General features: G+C 40.5%; 1 protein-coding gene across 6 annotated transcripts in view; it reads right to left on the bottom strand.

Moving 5' to 3' along the window:
* Positions 1–580: 580 nt before the first annotated feature.
* Positions 581–18,782, bottom strand: part of LRRC2 (leucine rich repeat containing 2) — a 35,567-nt gene continuing 17,365 nt past the window's right edge. For 4 of the 6 annotated variants that reach the window (XM_082347425.1, XM_082347426.1, XM_082347427.1 and 1 more), the window contains 6 exons: positions 13,660–13,816; positions 9,281–9,417; positions 7,536–7,681; positions 5,764–5,919; positions 4,821–4,957; positions 581–2,523 (listed from right to left, as the gene is read on the bottom strand). In XM_082347425.1, the coding sequence (XP_082203551.1) occupies positions 2,474–2,523; positions 4,821–4,957; positions 5,764–5,919; positions 7,536–7,681; positions 9,281–9,417; positions 13,660–13,816 (783 nt within the window). In that variant the 3' untranslated portion in view covers positions 581–2,473. Of the gene's footprint in view, positions 2,524–4,820; positions 4,958–5,763; positions 5,920–7,535; positions 7,682–9,280; positions 9,418–13,659; positions 13,817–18,215; positions 18,493–18,782 lie in introns of those variants that run through there. The other 2 variants (XR_014232642.1, XM_082347429.1) reach the window with 2 other exon arrangements.

Raw genomic sequence — 18,782 nt, 5'->3', positions numbered from 1 at the left:
AAGACAGTAATTGACAGAAAGGGAAAGACAGTAAATGATTTCCGGAGATTACTGCTCACAATCATCATGAGTTACCCTAAACTGGTGTTTGGCAAGCATGCCAAATGGTCATTCTAGAAAGCTAGAGTCAAGAAATCTGGTGTAGGTCTTGCTATTAATTAAAATGCTCTACTCAATGATTTCACCTAAGTGTCTTTGCCCCTTAACTTCCAGCATATGAAAAATGGGTATAATAATAAGCTTTTGGAACCAGAACATTTTTCTCCTAAGAATTATATTTTCTTTCATTCATATTGCTTTAATGTTCATACATATATTCTACTATGCAAATTACTTTTCCAAATTATGAATCAGTCCATAGGCATCATGCAAAATGTTCAAATCTCTATTATTTCCACTAAGATGCTTATTCTACTTTAGAATCTTTCTGCGTTTTTACGTTAATATGAATAAAGTAAATAGTATTTCTACAAGCCTCATATTTAAAAAATATATTTCTTTGGGGATGTTATGTAACATGAAATAATTATATATCAATGTAGTACTTTTTCAGTTATTTTTATGTAACATCGAGATAAGGTTTTTGCACAAAAGACTGGTTTTATTGAAATAAATTTTACATGAGTTATGGACAGTCAATTTATGTGAAAGCCCTCATTTCCTCCCTTTTCAGATATATTTTCCATTTGGCTGTATGTAACATATACTGTAGCATGAAATAAAATTCCAAAATCATTCACGTAGTACAACTAATAAATCTGCATTATATTTGTAAAGTGTTATAAAGAAAAATACAATTGTTTGAGGTTCAGTTAAAGTGATTTCTCATTTTCCTACTCTTTCCATCTCTTAACCTACTTCTCAGAGTTTGTCTTTAAGTTGAAGCAGTACTCTACTGAAGCGTTACTATGTGGCTTTAGACTGTTCTGCCTGCTTTATGTCTGTTGAGGATAAAATATTTAGAGTTATGATTAAACCTATTAAGACAAAATATTGGGTGTCAGTATTAACCCCTCTGGGGGTAGACTGGTTCTTCAGGTAAGAAAATGAAAATCACTCTTCATTTCTAGACCAGATTAACTTCTGAAAAACCCAAATGGCTCGACCCTGTTGTACAATATGGTAGCTACATTTGGCTATTTAAATTTAAATGTAATTAAAAATTTAGTTCTTCAGTCACACCAGACACTGTTCAAGAGCTCAAGAAGCACATGCATCTGGTGGTTACTAAATTAGACAGCACAGATGCAGAACATTTCCTTCACTGCATAAAGTTCTACTGGACAGCACTGGGCTAGACCATATAGGAGTCGATTCATATATAAATATATGTGAAGATATGCATTTTTTCCGTCTTAGTCACAAAAGCTACTTGTTTAAACTTAGCTTCAACACATTCACAATCCTGTTTATTTTAGCCCAAGATAATAGAATAAAAATAGATATTTGTACAATTTCTCCAAATCCTACAATGTGATATCAAAGTTCAAAGCCCTGTAATGAATACCTTCTTTGCCAATGTAAACCCAGTCTCCTGAGCTCCCTCTGGACCGCAGCGTCTTGGCCACAGGCAGAGTTCTCCTGTGGTACCTGCAGGGAAGCCTTGCTAGGAACTCCTCATCAGTGTGGACTAGTCATTCCCACTACTTATATGGCCACCTTGGAGGACAGGTCCCTGGAGGCAAGGCCTCTGCTCTGTGCTCTGGCAGGCGCCCCAGGACCCCCAGGGGGCCCACTCAAGGCAGGCTGACCATCCATGCAGGCCACGCAAGGCCTCCCAGGACCCCCAAAGGGCCCACTCAAGGCAGGCTGACCACCCATGCAGGCCACGCAAGGCTTCCCAGGACCAGCCAGGCCCACACTTACTCCACTAGGGCCACCAGCACACCATCTAAGCCCCATGCCTGGACAGACAATCCAGCCCTTCTTTCTGCCTTCAAGGTCCAGATTATACCTAAAGTCTTTCCTAAAAGCCTACACTTGTAAAATATAACTTAAAACATGAAAATAGCCATTTGTATAAACCCAAGGAAAACTGTCCTCAGTAAAAGAAATAATGCATTAAAACTCTTTCAAAATAACAAAATAAAATAAAGTCTCATCTGACTAGTCCAGTATAAATATTCTTCTCACCATCCCTTTATCTTCAGATTCCTGAAAACAATGCAATCAACTTCAAAATTTGGTCTTTACGTGATAATTTTTAAAAAATAACACATTTTCTAAAATATTAAATGTGCATTATTCGGAAACAAGTGTATGCAAATGAACCTTTAAATATCAATTCTCCAGTCCACAGAGAGAGGTACTCACATATTTGAAATTTGAATATCATCTTTCCTAACAACTATGACCGTGGTTTCTAGACTTTGTCTTTAAGCACAAGCCATTATTCCTCTATGACATGACCCACAACAGGAAGATTTACAGCTCCACAGGTCAGGAAAATTCTGTAGTCTTCTGATGGATGGCATCAAAGCTGAAGGCTGAAAGATACTTTAGTGGTGTAGCTGGGAACAGATTCTGTAACAAAAAGAAAATATATACTCAACCATTCCCCATTTTATTATGAAGTGTAACTATGTCAAAACACAAATTATTGCCACTTCATACTTCAAGTATAGAGATAAATGCATTTATTACCACTAAGTCAACCACTGCAAATGTATAGTCTGGCGTTAGAGATATTTAGATCTAAGAAGAATACATTATTATTAACTCTCATTCTTTTGCAATCTTCCCAACCAACTCACACAGCTACATCAACATCTTGGAAACTGTATGATCCTAAAATAATAAAAGTTGACAAAACAGAAATAGATGGCCAAGGATTTGGGACTGGGGTGCCAGGTGGAAGGGAATACAGTTTACAAGAGAAGTTTGGGCTATTCCTAAATGAAGCACCATCTTATTAATAACCCTTTTATCATTCTTACTCTTCCCACTGGTTACTCCCCACTCTCTCTCTCTCTCTTCACAGCCAATTTTTGTCAAAGGATGGTCTATACCAATGGTTCTCAAGGTGTGTTTCTCAGACACAAGGCATCAGTATCACCTGGGAACTTGTTAGAAATGTACTTTCTCAGGCCCCACCCCAGACCTGATGACTCAAAAACTCTGAGAGTGGGGCCTGCAGCTGATGCTTATGTTCACTGAAGTGTGAGAACCAGCGAGGGGCTTCACTTCCTCATCATTCTTGAATCACATCAGGTTGGACGTCCATGTAGACTCACTAAATCTACTTTTGTTCCTTAGAGTGATGAACTCTCTAACTCAGACGTTAGTCTTATGGGGAAGGAGGAAAAAGAGAGAAGACAACATGATGAAGAAAAAAGAAACAAACTTAAAAAAATTCAGAGCATATGTCCAGCATAGGTTGAACTATTAGGAAATCACCGTTTTCGTCGGTCAAAACCAGCTGAATATTGGCAGTATCATTTAGTTCAACCTACTATGAATGTGTGAAGGATAGAATTATGATAATTATTTAGAAATAAATGAATGGAATCAAAATCTATCATCACTAAAGTTAACTTTGAAAATCAAATTATTTTATTGCTGGCCACATAGATCGAAAGATTAATACTTATTTTCTCTAATTTGTTCTTGCATTTTTACATAATAGCACTATAATACAATTATGAAGAAATGAATAAAATACAAGGTTTTTCACAAGAGGAAAGTTATATGACCCAAAGATAAATTTTGATAAATAAATGGTTCTGTTATTTCAGTTTCATGTTTAACATAAATTTCTAATTTATTTCATAATATTTCAGCATTCAAGATTAGGGATGGACAAACAGATTAGAGGTAACTGTATAGAAATTTTCTTAATCTAATTGAAAAACTTTTAATTTGCCAATAAATGGTATTTTTCATTAATGTCATGAGACAGCAGAGTATCTGAATGTGACCCATCATCTTCGGACACCTACTAAGGAGGGAGGAATAAGCTCACATGCATGTTTTCTGAGCGTGACTGATGGAACCTGCCCCCAGGTGCTTGTCTTCAAAGTTTTGGGGGCCAGGGCTACCTCCTCCCTAAACCCACAGGCGTGACATCTTTCTTTCAGGTCTGCACCCAGCTTATCAGAAAAAGAGACCTGAAAAATTAAGGGGTAACTTGCAGGCATCCACACCCAGAAAAGAGGTGGGGATTAGAAGAACAAAGGCTGATTTATGCCTTTTCCTGTGTCTAGATGTGACAGAAGGAAGGGGTTCTAAGGCTTCTGAAACACTTCAGAAATAGCCACTGGGGAAAACACTTCTGCCCTTTCCTGAGGTACTGTGACCGCCCTGTTTCTCTGTATCTTCACCACCCTATGGGAAACCAAAACTAAATGCATCTACTTACTAATCTGCCATCTTGTTTTTTCCTTTTGTGATTTTTACATAGGTGTACCTTGACTTATACGAGATGACTTTTTTTAAAGTTGAATTTAAATGGGTTTTGACACGGAATCTTTTCCCATTAACTAGAATACTGTTTTATTAATATCATTTCATTGAAAAGCCATGTAAGGTTAGTAACACAATCTTCACATTTTAAGTGCTTGTTTCCCAGCCTCTCTGTCACATGGTTGTAGATGTATTAAGCATGCTAATGCACTAGGAAATTTTCATTATTTAAGGAAAGGCAATGTGTCTTTTTTTTTTTTGGTAAGTAGAAAAATAATTTACAAATTATTTTTATTTATTGGTTATTGCCCCTAACCAATTAACTTTTTGTCAGTTTGACTTATAGCAATAAATGTGTTGCATGAGTGAATGGAATACTATACACTCATTTGAAATAATTTTGAATATAAGTAACCTACCTCTTTCTTTAAGATCTTCAATATAGGCTTTCATAAATTCTTTATCAAAATGTTGGCGATCTTGTTCACTTTCCATCGTTTCATTACCATCTTGACACTGGGTATTCTCAATAGGATTGTCCATAAGACTTACAAATCTATTCAAGAGAGTATGGAAAATATCACATTTTCACCTATGTATTTGTATTGCGCAAAAATCCTCTCAGAAGAAGTCAACCTTTGTGGCATTAAATCCTAAGTTCTCACTTCTTCTTAGAAGTCACAGCTAACCACATAATATGTGTCACCAGTGGAATTCTACTGTGCAATAATCCAACAGGATTATGGAGTCAGTTTACAGCAGAGACTGTACAGAGGCTTGATGGGGAAATGACAGTTACTTAGCCACAGACAGAGGACAGCGGGCAGGAAGCCATGAGGTGAACAATAACATTTAGTTTCCCTGTCATATATGATGTCTTACTATGTTTGTTTGATATTACTCCCAATTAGTGACATCAAACTCTAAAATGATGTGGCTCCTTTGAAAAGGACTCATAAAATCCCCACCCAGGAGGTATTTAAAAGATGGACTACTGCAACAAAAAAAGAAGCTAAAGGAGACATTCCAAAATGGCATTTGATCTAATTTCTTCACAATTTTGAAAGATTCAACAGCCACTGACCCATCCAGGCCAGCGGTGATGGGAGTGCTGAGTATCCGACCAGGGAGCCCTGGTGCCTTCAACCAGCAGGTAGCATTTGTCCAGAAATCCTCTGAGCTCTACCTCCCCATGCCATTGGCCAAAAACTTCAAAATCCTGTAAGAAGGCACCAGAACTTCTTGTTCTCAGAGTACGAGAACCATCTAATCTGGTTCCTGACACGGGCACCCAGGCTCCAGGTGCTTCTTGCTCTTCCTTTGTGTATGAATGGGTCTCTACTGGGCTCTCTGTCTACTCACTTTAAAGGTGTGGATGAGTCACAAAGGGCTGTCGGGAGCTCCACCAAGTGGTCCCCGCTGACGACTAACAAGGTGAGCTTCTTTAAGTTAAGCAAGGCAAAGGGAAGATAGGTCAGCTTGTTCTTATACAGGAGCAAGGTCTGCAGTTCTTGTAGCCTAAGAAGATGTAAAAGGGATTAGAACACAAGGACTTAGCCTCATAGCAAGAAAACCAAAGTGAATTATAAATAAATTCTAGTAGGAAATCCCTAGTGAGTTTATTTTTTTTAAGTGACTCATGAGAATAAACTGACTTTACAATTTAAATAAATAAAGTCATGCCGGGTGACATGATTTGGGTTTCTTTTTTAAGTTTTTACTGACTTAATTGACAGTTGAAGGCAGAGATATAGCAGCAGGATAAGCAAATTACACAATATACAGTAGATCAAGATGGAATTTAAAAAATCAATATATTCAAGTGTCTACTGCATTCCCAAGGGTTAACAGGTCATGGGAAAGAAATCATATTAGAGTTGGAGTGAGAATAAACAAATTTTGGCAACATATTTCCTTTCGTATGTCTTGAAAACACAGTTACTCTTCTCTCCTCATATTTTAACTTTAAAACAGGAATAAACCTGCAGAGTGAAAAGGAAATGAGAAAAATATGCTCCAAATATGTTTTACTCTGTTTTCCATTTTGCTCTAACTCAGTGCCTCCCTCTCTAGTTTTTTCTTTCATTCATTTGCAAAATTTTGACTGATCCCACAAAATATTTCACAAAGTTCCCCTTGTGTTTCAAACTAAAACAATTCCCACTTAGCCTCATAAACCAGGAAGCATCCATACACATCATATGTACCAGGAGTAAAGAAAGGTCATATGAGACGGCATTCGGGACCAAACCATTTTCGGTTCCTATGTCCCAATAGCTTACTTACGCTACTTTATAACAAAGACTGTGGATTCCAGGAGGCCAGAGAGTTTGTTTCATTTACCACCTTGAACCCAGCCCACTCTCTGGGCCTGCCTAGTAATATTGGTAGAATGAATGAATGAAGGAATCTTACATGATTTAGTATAATAGTTACTTTTTAAACAAGAAATAGTTGTAAGGATATAATTTGAAGACATTACTAAGCACATCAATCAAAGCAGTAAATGAAACTTATAAAAATTATCCTGATATCCCAAATAGAATAATATGTTTTGATTCCGTACATAATAAATTTACTTTTCTACTTCTGGGGAGGAAAGGAAAGTTAATGGTTCCATTCTACTGAGAACTAAAGTAAATTAAAGATGTGTTCAAACTATATATATACATATATATATATATATATCTGCACATACGTATACACACACACATATACATGTGTGCGTGTGTGTGTATATATATATATATATATGTGTATATACAGTTGACCTTTGAACAACACAGGTCTGAACTGTGCGGGTCCACTCATATGCAGATATGTTTCAGTAGTAAACATTACAGTACTGCATGGGTCCATGGTTGGTTGAATTCACAGATGCAGAGGAACCCCAAGTACGGAGGCTGACTAGAAATTACATGCAGGTTAACCACCTCGTTGTTCAAGGGTCAACTGTACATGTATATGTATGGTGCAGACTGGGAATTGTCTTATTCTATAAAGAATCAAACTGATTTCCTGGAAACAAGAAACTCTGGAAAATCAGTTGATCTCAGAGAACATTCACGTGTTATGCATGTTTAAAATGTTAGTGACTAATTCATATACCTCACCTTCAGAATGCAAGTAGCTACCTGTCTATGTCTTGTGGCAGGTCATTCAGGTTATTGTTGCTGATATCCAACCACTGCAAATTAGACATCCGCAGGACACAGATCGGGACACTGGAAAATTTGTTTGCTGAGATATCTATGAATGAAACTTGCTTCAAATTACTTAACTAGGAAGGAATAACAAAATATTCTAATTACTTTTTAAGAGTGGGAATTAAGTTCAACTAATAATTTTGAGATTGATGTCTCTTCCCAAAGGCATTTCTATGAACATATACAAACCAGATCAATATAGTATGTATGTTGAGCATCTACTAGGTGTCATTCACTGTGCTACACGCTGGGGCTGCTAGGATGAAAAGCACACAGTGGCTGCCCTTGAGGAGTTTATACTTTCATAAACAAGCAATGAAATTTTATGTAGTAAGAACTAGTGTGAAGTTTCCAATTTGCAATGTTCAATAACACAAAGAAAGAAGCGGTTAATCTGCCCAGCATCACAGTGAGGTGAGGGTCAGTGGTCAGGAAAGATTTCACAGAGAATGGAGTACTTGAATTGGGTCCTGAGGTTCCCTGACAGATGGAAATGTAGGGGAGGAAACTCCAGGTGGGGAACAGCATGTGCAAAGTCAGAGAAGACAGAAAGTGCAAGCCTCAAAGAGTAGGATGACCTGGGGAAGACTGTCTTAATGGGTTTTGGCAAATCTTCAGAAGACTCACATGTGAACCGGTAAAGTGATGTGGCAAATGATCAGAAATCTCCCCTGTTACTCTGAAGGGCGTGCCCAACAGGACTTACTCACGGAGTGGACATGGGGCATGGGAGCAAGAGAGGTCAAAGGTGAGTTGGCTTGCTTCCAGCCTGCGCATCTGAGAGAGGACTGGGCCTCTCTCTCAGATGGGGAGGACTGGGGAACGAGCAGCTTGTGTGGGGAATCCTGAGCCCTGGCTGTGCACCCTCACCGGGACCACTGCCCAGCATTTCCTGGGTGACATGGGTGCTAAGAGCGGAAGTGGCCTCTTCCTCCCACCCGGAAGTTTTCAGGAAGGGAGAAGAATACGCCTTCTAGGACTAGATAGAATCAGTGGCCATGGCCTTGTCAGAGCCTCACCAGCGATACTATTTTTAGCCTATTCACTACCAGCAGAATTTGTGAGATCCCTCTCTCTCTCTTCAAGCACAAGAACCTTGTTGAGTTTTATCTGGCAATAAAAACTGTTCACTTTCATATGTTCTGTTTTATCAGAAAAATAATTTAAAATCATTTCCCCAATGAATACAGACAAAAAGAAACTAATGGATACTTTTAAATTAATGGACTTCTCAAATCCTATCTGTAGAACTGCTTTAGTTATCTATAAGTTTTGTTACAAGTAATATACGTTTTTAAATTTTATCCCCTTTATTTATTTCCAACTGTTTTCAATTTATTCCTCCATTATGGATAAATAAATCGGGATCTGCATTACAGACAACAGGCATCATATATTAAATAGGCATTAAATAAAAATATATTGCATGAAAATAGGATTTTTTGCCTAGTTTTCCTTTGATAGCTTTTTTGAACTTAAATTCAGGTTGTGGCCGAGTGTAAGAACATTTTTAAAGACTTGATAATAGCTGGTTTAGGGTGATTAAAATGTCTGGAAAAGTGATATAAATAAAAATGAATTTCATCTTTTAAAATTCTTCCCCATGTTACAGACCATTCCATGTCATAAACCAAATAAAAGTAAATCATAGTACAAACATGTTTCTTTCTTACTTCAAAGGGGAGCTCAGTTAATTCTAGATTTCCAAAACAATCCAGTTTCTCTAGATTTTCACAGTCTCCCAGTTCTGGAGGAATGCTCTTCAGACGGTTGAAACGTACATTGAGTTCCTTCAGGTTCTTCAGACGACCTGTCATCAGAAAAAGAAAACATGCATGGTGTAGGTCCATTAAGGTCTTTTAAGGACAAAAAGCAAAACGAAGATGTAAAACATTTGTATAAATGATGGTGGGAAAGGCATTAAACATAATTCTGTGTTTGTTTTTTAAGCACTCTGATTGAATGTCTGCTCATCTTTTATCCTGAGCATTTTGGTCCTTGATCAGAGCATTTTTTGCTTATTCTTTATCTGTTTAACCCTTTGTGAAACTACAGGCTAGGTGAGTGTGGGGGATTTGTTCCCTATGTAGACTGGGTCAGGGCCCAGCACCCACAGAGCGCAAACCCCTTTGAAATCACATGATGAATGAAGTAACAGGCAATGGCTTTGAAATGGTCCAGTTCCTAGGAAGCACAGTGACCAGCTATGGCCTATCGGTGGACTCTAATGGGAAGTGAGCTAGGTACTGAAATACACACAAAGCTCTATGTACGTGCTAAATGACTCAAACAAGGAGTCATTGTTTATAGGCTGCATGTAATTCATTTATCTTTGGCTTCAGATTTGCATTTACTAATTATGATGTATCATGCTTCCTAAAGAATATGCTTTAAAAAAGCCCAAGTCCATTTCACAGGCAGGAAGTGAACACACTAAGAATATCAGGCAATAACTGGATTGATGGAGAAACATTGAATCCCAATTCTGTCTTGATTGAATAAATACATGACCAATTCCAAACCAGAAACTAGCACAAGAGTAATATTTAATATTCCAAAAATCATGTCATGTGTGTTCTAAGGCATTGAATACCTTAACATTCTTAACCTAATTTTAAAAATTAGAAAACCAAAATTATTGTTCCCTTTTGCAGAGCAGGCACTCAAAATACAAATTTCCTGCCATTTTATAAATGAGAAAGGGAAACATACAAAGACAGTATGTTGGAGGCAGGGCCACTTCTGAGTCAACTTTGGTGGTCTCACTGTTAGAAGATAATGGTGATGCTGTGGAAATCAGCGGCCCCTCTAACTTACCCACCTGGTATACACTGCAACCTCACGGTCAGCTATTGGTGTCAAAATAGCAGGATGGATATGGGGGCTAATAAAAAATAAGGAAAGACCGCTTTTCTGGGGAGGACTGGAGAGCATGTGATCAGACTAGTGATCGCCACAGCCCCAGCTTCTGTAAGACAGTGTATTGTACAATCCTTCTTTAAATAAGGAAAGTAGAAGATTGGCATAGATGGTGTGAATGTTCTAAGCTGTCTAGTTTCCAGACACGGGAGAGTAAACTTATCTATGAAAGAGTTACCTGATCTGGTTGATGGAGGCATTTGCATTAGGGACACGTTTATACCAACTGTACGTGCATTTGTTTATCATGAGGGGATGCAAAGAGAAGGTGAGGTAACTGGAGAGAAAGCTGTATATGAGCTCCTTCTAGCTAGCTCAAAGAAAAAGCGACTTTCCTAGCTCAAAGGAAAAGCAATAGCTTTAGAAAGTCTGTCTCAAATATAACATTTTAATAATGTATAGACACTAAGAAATTATATATGTTTGCATTCAAATTGTTGTTCTCCATGCCACTTATTTCCACAATGCCTGATCTCCTTATAGACACACTACTTTTTCTTTCTCAACATCCTGGTAAGAACTTGGCATTATTAATCTGAGATGGGCTCAGTTGTCTCCATCAGACATGGTGAACAGCATTATCTTCAAGCACCATGAGCTTGAGGTTCTGGAAAAAACAGTTTTTCGGTGTGACAAGGGTCCCACGTCACAAAAACTAAAATAAAACTTTTAAGGCACTGCTATGGTCTGAGAATTCGTATGTTGAAATCCTAATGCCCAAAGGTGATGTTGTTAGTAGGTGGGGTCTCTGGGAGGTAATCAGGTTTGGATAAAGTCATGAGGGTGGAGTCCCCACGATGGGATTCATGCTCTTGTAGAAAGATCCCACAGAGCTCCCTGGCCCCTTCCACCATGTGAGGATTCACCGAGAAGTCTGCAACCCAGAAAAAGGTCCTCAGCCCACCATGCTGGCACCCTGATCTCAGACTCCAGAACTGCGAGCAATAAATTTATTTTGTTTATGAACCACCCAGTCTGTGGTATTTTTTTTATAGCAGACTGATCGGACTAAGACAGGTGTCATAGCTCCAGCATGTTATATTTCTAAATAGCTAATGAGTCCATCCCTTCCTAGAATGTTCCAGGATCTTTTCCAACTGAAATGAAATCTCCCTACTTATAGCCCATTCTCCCAGGGCCCTCAGACCTAATTTCCAGTGAGGGGAATATAACCCAACTGAGGCACAATTTGTTGTCCAGAGGCTTCTTGTTTCTAGAGCCCAAGGAATACCTTAAGGAATTTACATACTTTAAGTTATTTGAGTAAACATTATTAAATGATTTCAACAATTAGCTATTTTAAACCCATTTAATGATACTTTCTCAGGAGTTCCACAAAGGATTTAAGAGGACCACCCACTGCCATGCTTAATTCCTTGATGTCAAATGTCAGAAATAATTGTCCTGATAATGAGAAAAAGAACACCCCATTTGGTGACCACTTTCCCCGCACACCCTCTGCTCAGCCAATGCTCAGTAGTTCTCTAAGACAGCACTGTAAGAGATCCAACTCTACCTCCTTTACAAAATACAGCCATTCAACAGAAAAGAGCTCAAAACTCTTCATTCCCATGGTCCTCTTTCTTGACTATCTCATCCTGTAGCTGAGTTTTTTTTAAAGTATTTGCCCAAGTTACTCAAAGTCAGACTAGAATCGTACCTTCAGAATCTCAGACCTAGTATCCAATTACTTAGTTTAAATTTAAAATATTTGAAGAACAAGTTAAATAAATCATGCCATAATCATCACTTAGCCATCACTTAGGGAGAATGACGAAAGTTTGGATATTCTAATATTGAAAAATAACATTTATGTAAAGACAACAATAGAGTGGTGGTGGGATGAATTGGGAGATTGGGATTGACATATATACACTCATATGTATAAAATAGATAACTAATAAGAACCTGCTGTATAAATAAATAAATTAAGGAAAATTTTTTAAAAACTTAAGAAATAGACAATGATGATGATGATGATGGAGGTGGCTAGCAAATGTTGTGGGTTTACCTGTTCTAAATGCTTTCTTTGTATTAACTATTTAATCCTTACAATAACCTTGTGAAGTAGGTACGATTATTATCCCCATTTTACAGATAGGGAGACTGAAAACCAGTGAGTGACCTGCCTAAGGTGACCTGCCAGTAAGTGAAAGACCCAGGCAGCCTGACCCTAGAGTCCACCCCCACCTTCATGGTATGATAAGGGGAAACAAGGCTTAGGCTGAAGAACATGCTGTAAGCCCTCGTATGTAAATATGTTTAGCGTGCGTATATTTTAGCATATGTGTATATAAATATTTTTAACATGCATATATATTTTAACACATATTTATAAATAGATATGGCTACAATGTAGATATCTAGAAGAACATGGGTTGTGTGTACAATTTTGATACCCAGGAAACCGTTAACGGTCCTTACTGAGAGAGTTGACTTTACATTTTATTTCTTTCTAGAATGTTTAATTATTTTGCCCTGCTCATGACTGAGGTTTATGGGGATGATATGTCTCCAAGAAGACTTGAGTGTCTTAGAAGAATCATAACAACTATATGCCCAGCACAACTATGTGCCTCACACACAAGACAAAGAGAAACAGTGATGATGATCGCTGTGGACTTCACTTACGGTAAAGCAAGTGAACAACAAAATGATTGAAAATAATAGAACCTTGATCAAATTAATACAGTAAGCTAAACTAAACTTATCAATGGACTAATATGTGGAAACAATATACTGTTATATTATGTTTACAATAAATATATTATTGCATGTTTATTTCTAAAACTAATATGTGGGAACAATATACTGTGTCTCATGTTTACAATAAATATATTATTGCATGTTTGCATTTCTAAAACTAAAAGGAAGAAAAAACAAAAAGTTTCTAAACACAGCACTGCTCACTCATGAGTCTTGTTTCTGAGAAACTGGCAGATGTCAGTACTGCTGAGTTACATAGGTGAGACCCTGGCATCAACACCCAGAGGGGACGCCACGAACCAGCAGCTCTGGGAACACCCAAAATAGCCCGGCCCAGCAACTTCCTGGGGCAGCAAGAGGAGGAAGAGTTCTTAGTATTGCCTGCTTCCCAGACAAGGGGCCTGAAGGCTCCAGCTAAGCAACATACCAATTTCAGCTGGAAGACAGGAGATTTGGTTTTTTGGCAGATCCAGAACCCTGATGGCTTGAAACAGCTCGATATACTTAGGAATGATCTGAATCAGGGTATTGCTTATGTGCCATTCTTTCAGGTGCGTCTGCTCCTTCAAGGAATCTGGGAGCTCCTGGAATAGAATGGATCCCATCGATCAGAACTAGCTCCTCCGTATGTCGCAGTTCAGAGGCAGGGCACACAAAGCCAAGGAAAATGTGCATTTATTTCAAAAACAAGAGGTGAGAGAGCATGGGTGAGAGCTTAACTGCCAGCTCTATAGCCATTCCAAAAAGAAAGCAAGATGCTGCCAATGTCATTAATTTCATACTAGCAGATTAGCCAAATTTCAAAAGGCCCATGAATTCATGATTCTATTAAAGTCAAATGCCGAGTGAATACTGACAACCAGGCTCCCACCCAAAGCCACACATGTATTATTTATTTACAACATATGGATTTAACATTTTCTAAAAATAAAATCTGGCCACGTCTTAGATTTTAAAATGTGTGCTGCATTTCCTTTCCTCTGTACTAACTGCTTTTCTTTTTTTTCAGCAGACATCTTTTTTTTTATTGAAGTATAGCTAATTTACAATGTTGTGTTAGTTTCAGGTGTATGGCAAAGTGATTCAGTTATACATATATACACAAAAGAATATATATATATTCTTTTTCATATTCCTTTCCATTATAGTTTATTATAAGATATTTAATGTAGTTCCCTGTGCTATACAGTAGGACCTTGTTGTTTATCTATTTTATTTATAGTAGTTTGTATCCAGTAGACATCTTTTGAGCCATGTTATATCCAGGCAGACATCATGTTTGGCACTAGAGATACAAGAAGGAATCAGGCAGCTCTGAAACTAATCGCTTTTTAAAATATTTGATCAACACCCAACACCTGCTATGCCAAATTTCTAAATGTTTTTATGAGTCTTTAACAGGGAAAGAGCCCAGAAGGACAGTGTGGAGACCTGGAGGCCGAGCCATGTTCTAGGGGCACCCCCTCCCTGGGCCCTCACTTCTGAAGTGACAGAGAGGGACTCGGCCGTATCCAGGGCCTCCCCTGGATCTAGTGTTCTGGGATAAAATTGTAAAGGTGTTGAGAAGTGCTTAAGGCTTTAGAGGGGGCTATTTGTCCAGTTGAAGAAATTCAGTTCACAGGATTACGAGCCCCCACTGCACTGAGGTGTACTGAGCACTGAGAGACACGCATGTCCCCTGACCTCATGGAGCTGACCACAGCACATCATCAGCAAAGCGGGGCAGGAATGTACAGGGGAGAAGTCGGGTGGGGTGGAGGTAGCAATCAGAAGGTCCACAGTGACCCTTGCTTGGTACCTGGTGCTTGTAATGGGCTTTAGGATCATTGCTATTGGATATGTGGATTAAGCTTTTAACTTGCAAAAGTACTTTCACCTTAAATATGCTTTCACGTAACAGTACCATAAGATAGGCAGAGTGGGCATGATTAAGGCCCACTTAAAAGAGGGACACTGAAACCCAAAGGCATTTAAATGCGTCACTTAGAGTAAGGACAGGCTACATAGTTTCAGGAACTAGTACAAAATGAAAATGCAGGCCCTTTCTAAAAATTAAGAATTTCAAGATGGTGACAGCAGAGCATTAAATCAAGCACAGGGCCCCTCCCAGCATAGGTCCCTGTGTGACTGCCCCCAGCACCTGGGCCTGGCAAACCCATCTCGGCACCTCCTGGTCCTGATCTGAATGCAACCCACACCAGATCAGATGGTTTCCTCCTGCCGCTGAGACAAGATGACGAGCTGGGGCATCAGGGAGCTGACCCTAGGTAATAAAAACACTCTCTCTTTTGAAGCTTCAATTATCAAGTGTCTCATAAATAACTTCTCTCATATTCCTCTTCCAATAATGGCATACTTGGAAAGGCTATTATGCCTTCTAAAATTATATCCATAACTATTTTTAATAACATGGGAAAATCTTAAGATAGCGTGTTAAATAAAAATAAAAGGAACAGGGTAAAGATGGCAGATTGAACACAACACATACACTTTTGCTCCTCTCTAAAATTCCATGAAAGATGACAGTAAAGGAATTATTTTTTGAAGATATAAACCTTACAGAGGGCAAAGAGAAAGAGAAGGGAGGCAGCAACAGGAAAATGTTGGTAGCTGGAAAACTGGAAGATGGTAACCCATCTCCCTTGATCTGCTCAATCTTAGACCAGCAGCAGCAGGAACAATGAGACACAACCTGAACTTCTCACCAGAGGCCCCCGAGGCTCAGGAAGTGGAAGAGCTGGGCATGTCTGGAGGTGAGAGTGGAAGGCAGGGCTAAAAGAAGGAGGTCAAGTTCAAAGTCTAGGACCAGATCTCTGCCCCCGCCCATCATGTCACAGAACTACTGCCCCTGTAGAAGACTGAGGCTTATCCACTGGAGGGATTAAACAGAGTGTCTGGATTGGGGACCATCAGGTACATCTAGGGAGGGAGGCAGCAACCACAGGATGAGTGATGGATGCTGAGACTTCCCCACCCAGCCCTCCTCTCTGTCCAGAGCACTGGCTGCCGGGCCTCTCCCTGCCTGCAGGATGTGAGAGGATCCTCTCTGTGGGCACCCACCAGCTGCAGACAAATCATAAATATGCACTCCTGGGGCGGGGGGTGGGGGGAACGTGCTGGAGACATGGGGCTCTATAGCAACGCCCTCCAAAAACGAAGCCCTTACCTGACACACACTTGGAGCTTCCAGTTTCTCAGTGCTCCCGACACCCCGTGTCTCCAGACCTCCCAGAGAGCCCCAACATGCCAGACCAACACAAACACCCCAGAAGAAAAAGGAGACTCTGAAAGATGGAAACTTCCTCCAAAAAAATCTATCAATCCCAAGATAAGTAAGAACAGCCCCCATGAAATGAAAACAGGACAAAATTTTTAAAGGAAAATTTAAGACTCATCCATAAAAGTAGAAATGTAAAGCCACATTACAGGACTCATTCATTCACAAAACAAACAGACAGCTCTTGGAAATTAAAAACTTGACAGTAGAAGTGAAATTTTCTATTGAAAAGTTGTTCAGTAAAATTAGAGAAATCTCCCTGAAAGAGCAGAGCCCAGGGCCTGGGGGCTTCCAGCTCACAAAGAATGCTTGACTCCCAACACCTCCATCCTAATCGGGTACCCAAGTCATAGGTCACAGCCCCACAGCCGCTCCAGGGAACCCCAGGGGAGCTCTCCCCACCCAGTTCCCAAGGCCCCAGAAGCTCCACCGCCCTGTCCACCTCTTGCTGACCTCCTGCAGGGGCCAGACCTGTTGCCTGGTGCGATGTTAGAGGCCAGAACTCCCTCGCTGCCGTGAGCACTCTAAGACAGCGAACATCCTTTAATGGAGCTTGTCACTCCTTAAGTAGAGGCAAGACTGAAACACAAATCTCTCTGGGGAAGGAGAACAGCAACTGAAATTCATACTAATGAATGCCTGAGGCCCCAGAGTCTTGCCTTCAGTGGGTACCCATGAGGATAGGGTACCAGCTCAGGGAACCGAATGCAGGGGACAAGAAGGCTGTAAGTAATGAAGCCAACATCCACATAGTTCACCCTGGGGTCTCCCTAGCCTGCTGACTCATAACCCTCTTCCTATCCCCCCGACCACACTAGGCACTCACTAAATGCCCTTTAAAGTGGTTTTCCAAAGGTGCTGTGAGCCGAGAGGACTCAACAGGTTCCCCAAGCGGGCTGGGATCGTGCTTGACCATGGCACACGAGAATGATTTACCAGTGGTATTTAATTAGAAATCCAGACAGGCCCTCCCTCTTGCCCCAGAAAAGGCAGTATCCATGTATCCACTGATCTCAATGATGCGGATGCAGGAGAAAGACCACCAAAGAGGTTTCAGTCACAGCCTCTCCCAGTTTTATAGGGCTGTGTCGCTAACAAGACAGTGTCACAGAATATCCGCTCGTTTAATCCTCACAACAGCCCTCAGAGGGGGTCAAGGCAAGCATTAGCACCACTGAACAGAGAAGGGGATAAAATGTATACAAATGGAGCAAACAGCCTCAGGTCACACGGCCAATAAAGGGCCACCCAAATTATATGGTCTCCCAGTCCAGAGTCCTTTCAGCCACAAAATGGTGGGATAAAAAGAGATAGAGGGGGCTTCCCTTCCCTGGCGGCGCAGTGGTTGAGAATCTGCCTGCCAATGCAGGGGACACGGGTTCGAGCCCTGGTCTGGGAAGATCCCACATGCCGCGGAGCAACTAGGCCCGTGAGCCACAATTACTGAGCCTGCGCGTCTGGAGCCTGTGCTCCACAACAAGAGAGGCCGCGATAATGAGAGGCCCGCGCACTGCAATGAAGAGTGGCCCCCACTTGCCGCAGCTAGAGAAAGCCCTCGCACAGAAGCGAAGACCCAACACAGCCATAAATAAATTAATTAAAAAAAAAAAAAAAAAAAGAGATGGAGGGCAGGTCCCAGACAACTCTGTCCCACTGAACGGAAGATAGCCCGAGCTCATTTGTGCCGCCACTCAGCGCACACATACCATGTGCTGCTTCAACCAAGAAACATCAGACCACAGGCAGCCCTGAGATGCCTCTCCAAGCCAGCAGCAACGTGGGGGAGTGGGAGCACGAAGCACCTGTACACACCTGAGGAAAGAAAGAGGGGACATCTTTGTCCTGGCCTCAGAAACTGAGAGGAAAACTGGCTAAAGGGTCTGCGAAATTCCTTCGCGGCTCTACACTCTGTGACAAGTCAGCAAAGTCACCGCCCACGGAGGGGTGTTAGGCAAAGTCAAGCGCTCAGAGCATTAAAAAAAAAAAAAAAAAGGCAAGGAGTTATTTTTAATGGGCGGGGAGGGGTGGCGAGGAGGCGGCAGAATCGAGCGGGGGTTTTTTTGTTTTTTTGTTTTTTTATTTGGCTGCAGCCCGCGGCTTGGCGGAATCTTAGCTCCCCAACCAGGGATTGAACCCGCGTCCTCGGCAATGGAAGCGCGGAGTCCCAACCCCTGGACCGCCAGGGAATTCCCAGAATCAAGCATTGTAAAGGCTGTGCCATCCTAAGGAGCCGCTGGGGTCCCAGTCCCTCGCAGCGTCGTCGTAAAGATCCA

Source organism: Balaenoptera borealis (genome assembly GCF_965194805.1).
Source record: "Balaenoptera borealis genome assembly, chromosome: 12".
NCBI classification, from domain to species: Eukaryota; Metazoa; Chordata; class Mammalia; order Artiodactyla; family Balaenopteridae; genus Balaenoptera; species Balaenoptera borealis.
The sequence above is the reverse complement of the archived record's forward strand: the minus strand, read 5'-3'. Positions and strand labels throughout refer to the sequence as shown.